The sequence below is a fragment of the Chrysoperla carnea genome, chromosome 2 (genome assembly GCF_905475395.1).
Source record: "Chrysoperla carnea chromosome 2, inChrCarn1.1, whole genome shotgun sequence".
Lineage (NCBI taxonomy): Eukaryota > Metazoa > Arthropoda > Insecta > Neuroptera > Chrysopidae > Chrysoperla > Chrysoperla carnea.
Genome location: NC_058338.1, coordinates 30974622 through 30987182, shown reverse-complemented (window position 1 = coordinate 30987182; position 12561 = coordinate 30974622). Strand labels below are relative to the sequence as shown.

General features: G+C 28.5%; 1 protein-coding gene across 1 annotated transcript in view; it reads left to right on the top strand.

The window, feature by feature from the left end:
• LOC123292624 (hemicentin-1) overlaps nt 1–12561 on the top strand; it is a 963326-nt gene that overhangs the window by 595299 nt on the left and 355466 nt on the right. The window contains exon 2 of the mRNA XM_044873338.1: nt 1629–1803. Coding sequence (XP_044729273.1) covers nt 1629–1803 — 175 coding nt within the window. The remainder of the gene's footprint in view (nt 1–1628; nt 1804–12561) is intronic.

The window sequence follows — 12561 nt, the reverse complement described above, 5'->3', positions numbered from 1 at the left end:
AGACCACATAAAAGTCAAATTTCAAGATTTGGCTTAAACCGTGTTATATATAATTGATTTTGGTAGGAGGTACCCATATCAGCAGAGTCACTAGATAAAAACTAAAAAAATTGACTTCGGTTTGACCGAAATTTTTAGTATTTTAAAAGAAAATCGGTTTTCTGGTATTTCACATGAAGGCCAATGAACAGATAACGGGAAATTAATTTTTCCGAACAGATTTCTAGCCTTAAAAGGCAATTTAAAAGTTTAACAATTTCAAAATAAATATCATGTGTTTTTTCTATAAAAAGCACATTACCGGAGCAATATTATATGATAACCTTTTTGTAGAAAAATACACGCCTTTCAGACAATTATTAAATAAACTTTGTCAAAATTATTTAAAACAAATCCATTTTGAATCAAAATTTCTTAGTACACCACAAGTAATAGTACTGAACGTAAACATAATACAAACGTATCTAAACCTATAATAATGTAAACTTTAGCACTTCACAATGGATAGAAAAATGTACTTTTTTGTACATTTGCAAGGTATGGGCGAGCTTTATAAGTATCTACTGTATACACTAACCCAATGTTTGCCTTTCGTTAAGTGGGCTTCAATTAACGTCTTTTATGGCTCTTATGAAACAACTTTTCTCTCTCTGAATGATAATAATTCAACTGTCAATAAATGAGCAGAATTTTTATTGAAATTACCTATATAATTTGTGTCGAGTGTTATATATACAGATGTAAGATAAAATAAGCTGATTAGAGATAAATAGAAACTCTCATAAAACAGTTATTTTCGATACAATAATTAAAATTTTTAATGAAAAAAATTAAAAAAAACATATATTCCATTATTGTAAATTTGGTACAGATCATTCAATGAAAACCTGTAAAGATAGGTTTCGATTGAATATCTATATCGATTCTATACCATTGGAACTCTCATGAAACAGTTGTGTGTATTTCCTGTGAAATATCTGCAATAATAACGGGATAATATAAAACCTCGTTTCAGAAACTAATCAGTACTGATAAAATGCAGTTCAACTTAATTAAGTGCTTAATTAATAATGGTTTTTATTGGGGATGAAGCTTTAGATATCCTATATAGTATTTTTGAAGTGAAAACTTCTTTTGCCACGTTGAGCACTTTTTGGATGAACAAAAGTCATGGAATTCGCGTCATCGCGGGTGGTTTATATTCACAATTCGGTCCACTTCAAAATGTTTATGAAGGTTCCGCACCAAAATATTTAAATCCCTTGATATAAATGGTGGAAACGCATATCAAATAATATACTACATCTTACCATTCAAATGTATATATTTGCGCTCCCACCATATTTACTAAAATTGTGAACAGCTGTTTGAATAGTATTGAGGTATTATTATTCAGGTATTGTGAATGGGTATTTATCAAAGCTATATGCATGCGCAGTGAGCCTCACTATCGAAGGCTCCAGCCAGGCTAAAGGTCAGTTATTCCAAAGTTTTAAGTTTTCACTTCCGTCGATAGTCTCCGTGACTGACTGACTGTTTTTTTATTTATACAATTATATTGATTTTATTTCCGACAATAAACTTAGCTCCCAGACAAAAATTGTAAATTTGATATTTCTTTTTTTCAGGCACACAGAAAAATGTACAAGCTGAGAAGGGTGCATCAATCTTATTACCATGTGATATTGATTCGGCTAAATGTGGTGATTTACATAGTATAAAGTGGTATCGGGGGTCAGCTCGTATATATGTGTTCAGTCATGTGGCAAATATTGCACGTCCTGAAGGCAGTAATACATCCAGGTATGTTGAATGATTTTAATTTTAAAAGTTAATAGGTAATCTAATCATACAGCTTATGAAGCTAGGAGTGAATGATAACTATGTATAATGATTTTTTAGCTGTGCTATTTTGAGTAACCTTGTTAATACGACATTTTCGAGATATTTAACATTATAAAACTATACATACCTTTACAATTATAAGTAGTCGAAATTGTGAATCGTTCTCTAATCCTGACAATTAAAAATAATTTGCAAAGGACTTTTTACGATTATTTAGAGGCATACAAAAAGAGTTTGGAAAATATAATACCAAAAAGGTTAGGTTCGCTACAAATGGCTCACCCTGACAATAATCTTGGCCACGTTGCTCAACATCAAAATCAAGAAATCATTTTTCTTAAGAAAAATTAATATACAACCAAGTTTCAATTTTAAATAGCTAAATGACAAAAACGTATTTTGAAGATTTTGTTTAGTACTATTCATCTTACAATTTATGCAAAGTTTAATTAATACTCTGACAATCAATGTATTATTTTTTGACTCGAGGAGTTATTTGGTTTTGAAAATTTTAATATAACTAACACAACAAGCAATAGAGTTTCTAAAATTGATAAGTTCTAATTTTTTACTTTTTTTTATTAATAAATTTGTGATTTTTAAAAGTACAGGAACTCTTTCAATTATCGTTCAAAGTTCACAAAAATGTTATTTAAGTGATAAAAAAAAAAAAAAAAAAAAAAAAAATATTGAGCTAGCACAGTAAATTGTAATCTAAAGATGAATAAGCAATATGCACTGTATGCAATATTTCATTTATGCATGTCATTATAGCTACATAGTCTTGAGTTATAACAAGGCTATACTGTTTAGTGCGGTTGTTTAGCTAGAAATTTTGTTTCGGCAAGAAGAAAACATGAAACTTTTTTGTATATTGCGTTCAGACCACAACATATTTATTGCCTTTATATGGAGTTACTATAGTAAACTGTGCAACAAGAGAAAATTATTTATTGTACAGGAGAATTTTTCCACCTTTTGTAGTACCAATCTGGCTATTTCGACATTGCCGGACTAAATATAATTTATGAAATAAAATGAACTGATCATAATTTTTTCTATGAAATGCTACTATTTGAAGGACTAGTTGTATGATTGTGGACAAAGTCTTGAAATATGTATTTTTTTGGGGTGAAATAGTATGTAACTGCTGATCAAGTGTATTGTACCGTATTGGTACCTGATAACATTTTAGACATCATTGCTGCATCTCCACTTCTATAATACCTTCATGATTTAATGATTTAAACTGATGTTTAGGAACCATACTATTTGTGTACATAGTATTTTTTGAGTTAAAAAATTTATTATCTATCAAAATATATATTATGCTATAATATTATTCAGAGATATAATGTGTAGTACTGGCGTCCGGGTCGGTCTGAATGCCATGCATATATGTTTATGTATATTATTATTTTAAACATTGTATCTATATTAAAGTATTAAAATAACACTATTTATATAGTTTTTCTATTATGCACATAAAAACTGAACGGAAAAAATAGTATATTTTTTGCTACATAGTTTATAGTTTTATAAAGGATGATTTCTATGTAATAATCAAATTTTATAACATTGTTTTTACACCTTTTGTTGTACTTAACGGGTAAACTTTGTGTTGAGCATTTTTTTCCATCCGAATTTTCCATCAATGTATTTTAAAGGAAGCAATAAATAAGTTGTGGAAAGTTTTCCATTAGAAGCGTTCGATTTTGACGGCATATAACTGCACATGGTAGTGAAGCCGTAAAATTTGGCGATCAAGTTATACGTCTTGGTCAAAATTGGGTAAAATTAATATTTTCCATTAAAGTTAACGAGATATGAACTACTTTTCTCTAACTCTTGGCGTAAACAAACAAATAACAAGAGAAAATGAGTTAGCTGTGGAAATATCCTGTATAGACATTATTATCATAAATGTTTGAATTATTTTTAATTTAGAAAAGCTAAGAAAAGAAATCTATTTATGGCGGTCTTACGGCCACCATTTGTTATCCTTTCGAAAATTTTTTGAGGTATAAAAAAATTTTTCTTATACTGTTTTGGAGAAATTGAGCACTATACTTTTGCCTTAATTTGCTCTTTCAGAGGAAACCAATTATGTTTACAAAAAAATGTTACAAATATAAGTTGTTTATTTTTGTTTAAGACACATTTTTTACAATTTCACTTTTGTTTTATATCTTACGGTTTACAAGATGCAATGGACCTAAGTTACTTATTAATGAAATCAAACTCAATTTTAACTCATAATTATGTAAGTCAATTCCAAGTAATCAAAGCTAAGCAATACAGTGAATGAAAATCCGTTACTGATCTGTTTGTTTGATGTTACTGTATCAATTATTCTATCGTGTGAGATTTTCTGAAGCATTCTGTCGTTGTAATCTAACTTATAAACAAGTCCTGCAAATCTTTTTCTCGAATTGTAAGAAGACTGGAGTTGGGAATATATCCGTCTGAAATGTACATATCAATTTTTCAGTTAATTAATTTAATTAAGTTATAAACAGGTGTGTTTTATTCGGCACTATTCAAAATCTGATAACGTCAATGTCAAACAATTTTTTCAGTATATCAAAACATATTTTTAATAAAGTTCAATATCCCATAAATTAAAGTAAAACAGATTTTCCGGACAATGCATTAAGAAATTCATTACTTCAAATTGCATGCATTGCATGTTTTCGTGTTCAAATATTTTAACTTAAGAATTATCTTTTTAACAGCACTATCAGATGCTATAACTTATACCAGTTAAAATTTTATGTGAAAAAGGTTGAGTATATTTGAGGAGTCCATATATTAAAATGAATATTTTTTTTTATTTGTAACATAAAAATTTTATTGTTAATCTCAAATCAACTTCCATTATCACTTTCTGAGTTGTGTCGATACAAACATAGTTACAGTCTTTAAAAAATAAAATGGGAACCATCGAAAAATTATTAAAATAATACTTAACCTCTCTGCACTCGCAAAATGAGTGATGACCTTAATATGTTGAGTTTTTTGTGATGATTCTACGACGATAATTCCTTTCACCTTTTTCGATCTGACGTACCGCTAACGAAATGGAGGATAGTTTTTATTTTAAATATTATTCCATTTATATTAGCAAAATCGAAATTTTTATAAAAAAACAAAGTTGTAGGAAATGAAATTCAACACAATTTATAGTCAAATTACATAATTGCATGTCTTGATTTCTTAATATCAACAGAGAATTTTTCACAAATTCCTGGCTCGTTAACGGTGGGTCAGATTGTAAAAGATAGATTTTTCGTTTGAAAGTTTCATCATCTTTCGAGTATCTGTCTACTGATTATTATTATTTGGATATCCAGTCTTACTGGGACTAAGAGCTAATTATCTGAGCAGCTAAATACATCTTATACAGCTTGCATTGGCTATTAAAATAACGTCATTAATACAAACTTACCACTTGGCTTTGGACAAACAAAAAAAAAGGATTTTGAATTCATTTTCAGAGTATAAAAAGTTTGTTTTTCGAATCCTGATATTAAAATTAATTAACTATTTCTATCCATAGCATAAATATAAAAATATTTCTCCTGAATAAACAAATTTAAAAAATAAATTAAAATTTTGATGTAAATAACATTGAAAGAAAAATAAAAAACAAATTTTGTTGATAGAAAAACTCGAGACTTTGAGGCGGGCAAGCAGACGTCAGGAAATATTTTTAACTTCTACTCACATGTATGCAAAAAACAAAAATGAAAAATAGAAGTTATTGTAATCACACCAAGGGAAAAATTTGTTCCTCTAGTTTGGAGCTTTATGTTTCTAAATGCAAAAAAGTTTGTGTTTGCCGTACTCCAGAGCTTTAGAGATAAAAAGTTCAAACTTGGTGCGAATTGAAGTTGTTTGCCTGTAGTACCTAATTTCACACCAAAATAAATAACATTAAAAGAGGTTAAAAGGATCAAATTCATAAACATTGAGCTCCTTTTCCGCTCTTTGATATTATCTGATCTGCTTGGTATGAAATTAGGCACATTAAACCAATAATGTAAAGTCCTAAGTTACCAATCAGGAGATTTCTATCTCTTAAAAGTTCAAAGAACTAAATTGTGTAGTTTTTAAACACATTTGCACACTTATCATGGACCGATGACAATACAATAAGTTTGGAGTGGAGGAAAAATGGTGGAGGTGCAGGTAAGACAATTATAGGATAAATGAGAGGGATGATTTTCAGACTTAAATTTAAAATCTCATAATTTTATGTCTTCAAATTCATTAAAAAAAAATTATTTTAAAATATATTTTTTTCTTAGATCAAAATGCGAAATGAAAAAGTTATAAGCTTCTGTGGAATAATTTAAAATGTTTTTATTATTTATATTAAAACATATTACAAAAAACTGCTGCGATATGGTAGTCAAAGAGACATTTTCTATTTTATTTATATCAATAGAGATAGGTACACAAAGTTTGTTGTGTAATGGAAGTCAAATATCAGTATGATTCATAAAGAATAATAAATAATGATCTATTTTTTATATTTTTGTTGGTATCTATTTTTATTCACACTGTACAAGCACTATCTACAGTACTTCAACTTACAGATCAAGATGAACAAATGTTTTTCGCATACTATGGTTACGAGAGCATATGTTATTGGGATCTTTCAAATATGTAAATCATATCTGCATTAAAACTATAAGTGAATTTATATGAATTTAAGATTAAGCGCAAATTATAAATTTCAGATGGTTTTATTAAAAAAAATATATTATGAAAGGAAAGATTAGCATGAAATCATTCTTTGATTGGTGTGAAACTTTATCATTTTTTTAAAAAATATTCTTAGATGGAAAAAAAATTCATAAAGAAAAGCTGTTTTCGAAATAAGAATGGTTAAAATTACATTTGAATTTCAAGCACTACGATTATATCCTTTAATCTATCGATTTTAAGTGCTCTGGGTACTATAGAGCTGTTAATTTTTCCAATTTTTATCGGTCACACCCAGGTGCTACTATACATTGATGTGAACAACGAAAATTGACGAAGTAAACAGGATTTTAGAAAGGTAATAGTACCCAAGGCAGAATATGAATTCCTATAAGATATACAAATTTCAAATCGATAGAGTAATTAATATAATCGCAGTGCTTGAAATTCAATTGGAATTTTGACCATTCTTATCTGGAAAACCGCTAACAAGTAAGGACTATTTTCACTAGATTTAACCAGGGTTCATGTCTTAGATATCTCTAAATAAGTTTATAACCTTTTTAATGTTCTGCTAGAGTGTGGAGAACTATTTGTTGATTTATTGAGGATGGTATAAAAATAGATAGAATCATGTTAGTTTACAATTGTCAACGTCAAGTACAAAGGAAACTAACACGTTTTATAACTATCGTCCCACTTTGAAATTCTCTTCATCACCGTATAGTTCGAATGCGGCCATTACGAGAACACTTTCTAAACGTATGTTAATGAATGTTATGTTGGAGACTATTTCACGTCCTCTACTATACCCTCACATACGTATAATATTATTATTACACCGCATACCAAATATTGAAACATTCAACTACTGTGCATGTATATATGCTACTTACTATTTATATGTGTATAGTTGTACCTATATTTGTTTGACTGTATCGTCATAATACTTTACTACATTTTTGAATTTTATCAAACAGTTGCCATATGAAGCTTTTTTTATATGCTCATCATAACTTGCAGTCATGATCATATTCTTCTTTTTCTCATTCTCTTCCTCAACTAGTCTATATAAGTACGGTTATATTCAACTGAAAAATGTACTAAAAGACATTTTTATATCAGCTTCATCTTTCTTTAATATTTTTGAAAACTGTGTGCTTCAAGAAACAGTTATTTAAATGTAGTCGGTGTAAGTTTGAAGTGTTTACGATTTATGAGTTTGCGATCATTATATAAGTATTTTGATATGTATTTAATGTACAATGTACATAACCGGACATTAAAAAAAATTGATTCCACCATGTAACTACATATAACAGTCAAATTTGTATATGCTTAAGACGCTTAAATTGTTCTAGAACATTTGAAATTGAGTACCCCAAGCTTAAATGCATATGGATATCTATGATTGACAGAGAGCAAAAATTATTTTTAATATATTATTGCAATAAAATATTTTCCCATGAACTGCAAGAAAGTGTATGAATATTAAACATTATATGTGCAAAAAATTGTAGCAAAGATAGGGAAAAAAAGTAATTTATTTTTAAGAACTTCCATCATATTTCTCTTATTTTTATGATAGCTTTTATTTACTTCATTGCAAAGAGATATAATAAGGAGAGTGTTCTTAGCTATGTTCTTAAAAAATCGGTTCAGTTTGGAGAGAGTTGCATCATAAAACCGTATTAGTCGGGGATTTTTAAAATTTTTCATTTGTAGTGTAGTACCTAATATAAAAAAAAAATAATAATAACGATTATAAAGTTTTTTGAATTTCAGAAACCAAACTCATGACGGAAATTTTTGTTTAGGTCATGTCCACGTTGCGCTTTAATTAATGTTACAACCGCTTATAGTTCGGAATAAAAAAACGTAAATTATTTAATTTCTTGTTAGATTGAAGGAATTTTAAACTTTTCAAAAACGATCACATATTTTAACTTTCAAATAGAAATTTTGGTTCATTAAAAAAAAAAATAAATAAAAAATCTGGATTATCATCCATGAATGTCAAATGCCGATATTACTAAAGTTTATCTACATCAGTTCATCACAACATAAATTTATCTACATTCGGTCTATGAAAAATGTAGTTAAATTTTTAATGGTACTGAATAAAAAAATTTACATACCGATGCAAAAAGAAATTGAAATAATTGTATTCAGTGACTAACCATCATATACATATAAATTGGTTATAATGTGGTAATCAATCATTTTCACAACCTCACTTTTTACATTTATGGTCTGTTTCATTTGGAAGAGAGATTATTTTATAAATATTTTTTTTTTTTAAACACAATTGTAAGGGTCCTATCAATCATCATAAAATAACTGTTACTTGTTTTCTGTATTGAAACTAATGTTAAATGTACTTGCAACTTTGTTAAAATACGTCTAGAGCCAGGCGTGGTATTTGAACGTCATTGAAAAAATGCTGAGAATTTGAGTGGCTGTAGTTGATCTATGAAAGCCTACAAAAATACTAGCTACACAATATTGATGAATATTCATTGAGTACGTTATACAAATCTTAACTATTCTAAAAATGCGAAAATACCTCTGTCTATCTGTTACGTTTTCACGCAAAAACTACTAGGAGCTACCGTTTGCTTGTTAGAAATATATAGTTTTTTGCATTCAACTCTATGAAACTTATGTTGAAATTCAGAAATTTAATTAAAAGCAAAGTTAAAACTATAAACCAAAAATTAAAATTTTTAACGCAACCCACTTCTCCCGTAAATTGAAAAAATAAGAGTAGAAATTTCGTTGGTTTTTTTTTTTGCATTTTCCACCTCTTATAACTTTTTTCTGTGATGGGTGCCGGAACCACTTTCACTAGCATATTCATAGTTTATACTTATTCTAAATATCTGGAAATATATAAGCTGGAGCTTAAGGAGCGGGCTAAGCAGGAGGAAGTGGGTTGGAAGGATAGCATGTGGTTGATTGTTCTTTAAAGCAGGCGTTGTATATATCACGAGTAATACGAATCCTTTTAAAATTCATTGAAATGAATCATTAACACGGTGAATCCCGGGTAGAAGTTAGTAAGAAACTAATTTTATAAAAAGGTGAAAAATTTATGTTATTCGAACGAATGAGATGTCCGTTGAAAGACACATTCAGACAAAGCAATTTTTATTAAATTTTTTCCTTATTTGAGTAACGGTATTCGTCAATTGTAAGCTTGCGTAGCTGCTTAAAATTTTTTAACGCTTGATTACTTATCAGGAAAGTTTCCTTTTCCAAGTTGCCAAGCCACGACCTTGACAACTTAACAATATTATCTCAAATTTTTAGCGTTTCTATAGCGAATGACAAATACTACGCATGTCCATAAATCTGCAGTAACTTATGGTATGGTTTTAAATTGCATGAGTAATTTATTTTTTATTTTCTTTAATTATAGTTATAATAATGACAAGTATTATGATAAATATGATTCTAACAAAAACAGGAAAATATTTATTGTTTTACTGTATATGAAGTTGTCTCTTTTCAGGATATTAAAAACTATTTTAAAAGAATTCATTTTACAATGCTTGTACGTAAGGAACATTTAAGTTTTCTATAAAGCATCGAACGTTACTAATTGGATTAAATCATTGTGAGAAAAAACATATGTGAGTGGACATCTGGTTAATTTTTCTCAAAAATTAGGGAAATTTTAGTGCTTGAAAAAATCTCATTAGCCACAAAATATTCCATCCAATTTATTTCTATGGAGCTCTCTCAAGTTCAAATAATATTGATTCGAAATAAAAGATAAGGATTTTTCGAAACGGATTATATCCAAGCGGAGCTTGGATGGATGAATGGATGATTCTTACTCTATCAGGCCTGAACGGCTAAACGGATCTGGATGAAATTTGGCACAGAGATAGACGTAGAATGTATGGTCTCTTTAGAATAGATTTGTTTTAATTTTTCATAGAACAAAGGATCGACATGATTTTTTGGATAGTTAGTGTGTAGTTTAGGGGTCAAATAATGACACAGGCTAATTTTTGTCCCGGAAAAATACACTGTCCCTGTGGGAAAGCATACAGGAACCATGTTTGTAAAAGTCGTGAACTTGATAACTTTTCATCGATAAAAACTCTTTTAATCGTGGTTAACGCTGCGGGGCGCTTCTAGTATAATATATTCCAATCATTTAAATGATCTTAAAAAGATACAGAAATGAAAGTATTAGTAACGGAAATATCAAAAAACAGACGCGAGTATTAACGAGTGATATATTTTCATAGACATCTTTACAATAATCTTATCTATTTTTTACAAACGTAATTTATAAAACTCTTTCATCTTTTCTGTTAACAACTATCGTCTTGCATATTTTCTGCTAGTTATGTGTTTCAGAAAATGATTAAATGTTATATGACATCAAATTATTTAAAATATTTGCTCTGAACTTTTAAAAGCAAAAAGTTTCGTTAAAATGTTAATGCTAGCTTATAATAATATTCGTTGTGTGCATAGTCATGGTAGGGACAATAAAATCGATGCCAGCGCTTCCAGTGAAAAATTTTGGCGTTAAAGGAGGCTGTTATGACTAATTTGCAATTCTTTACATGTAAATGTTATAGTGAATGTCAAGTTAAAATTATTGAAAAACACATAAGAAATTAAACTTAATTAATTATCATAATAATTTATTTAAATTTGCGAGACAATAATATTAAATTTTCAATGTAAGTCATAAATGCAATCCACACAATTATATATGCATCCATACAACCTCGCAGAATTCACTTATTAAAAAAAAAAAACCTTAATTTCACATTTTGAGCTTAATAAGTGTTCTCTTCCTCGAAAAAAAGAATTTCTTGTTTTTATTGACTTTATGACCTACCATGGCGAACAAAAGTTTGTATAATTCCTTGGATAATTCTTGCGCCCGTGCCTGAATATTAATCTATCCCGAGTAATGATTTGAAAACTTTTAATTATATTCTCACTTTTCCAATAGAAATATAGTTCGTATTACATACTGTACTCAAGAAGAAGTGTTCCTTTTTTTTGTAAACGTGAAAAAGGACATAGAATTCATATATTTATATATATTATATCAGTTGCATGTATTTTTTGTTGAATACATATCTAATACAAATACAAAATATGTTATATTTTTTACCATTCTTGTAAATAATAAAATATATAATGTATCTTTTGAAATTGAACTTTTTATTTATTGATTTTTATGTGCATCATGCAACATCCACAACAAGAGTACCTACAGGGATTGAAACGGTAGAGTAAGATGTATTAAGATAATTAAGGTATATGTTCTTTACCAACATTCATTTGTAGGATGTTTTATGCCCAGAAAACAAATTGTGGTTGATTAGTTTTCTGTCTAGACGGTAGAAGAAAAATGTTCATGTACATTTACTCATCTGAAGGAATTAATAGAATCTTCTGGAAAAAGCTTCGAGAGTCGCAACCACTTACGAAGTTCTTATTTAAAAATGGAACATCAAACGTATGTAGCCTGAAGTAATAACAGGTATTAATGCAATTGGAAAATAAATAATAATAAAATCTGCATTAAAATAGTTTCTGTAAATTAAAATTTTCAGAAATGCGAAAAACCATTAGAAAATAGATAATGATTTGTATTGAAAGTTTACCTGAGTATTAAATAGTTTCAATTAACCTCTAATACGCTTTTTAAGATACCTTGTATTCATTCTTATCGCAACCATAATATTTGGTAGCTAAAATTTTAAGCTATCGCTGCTTTGGACTTCAAGATTAAATAATTACTGTTTGTAGATTTCCACCATTATCAATAATAATTCTGTGGAATATATAAGTATTCTTAAAATAGGTATCCAAATCCAAATCGAATGATCAACATTAAAAAAAGTTATAGGCACTGTTTTCGAGCAATGTTCAAAATATCCGAATAGATATTACTTATTTTATCATAAAGCGGAAACAAACGTAACAGAAAGTTGGATTCTAGCATGAAAGTTATGTTTGTGGTTC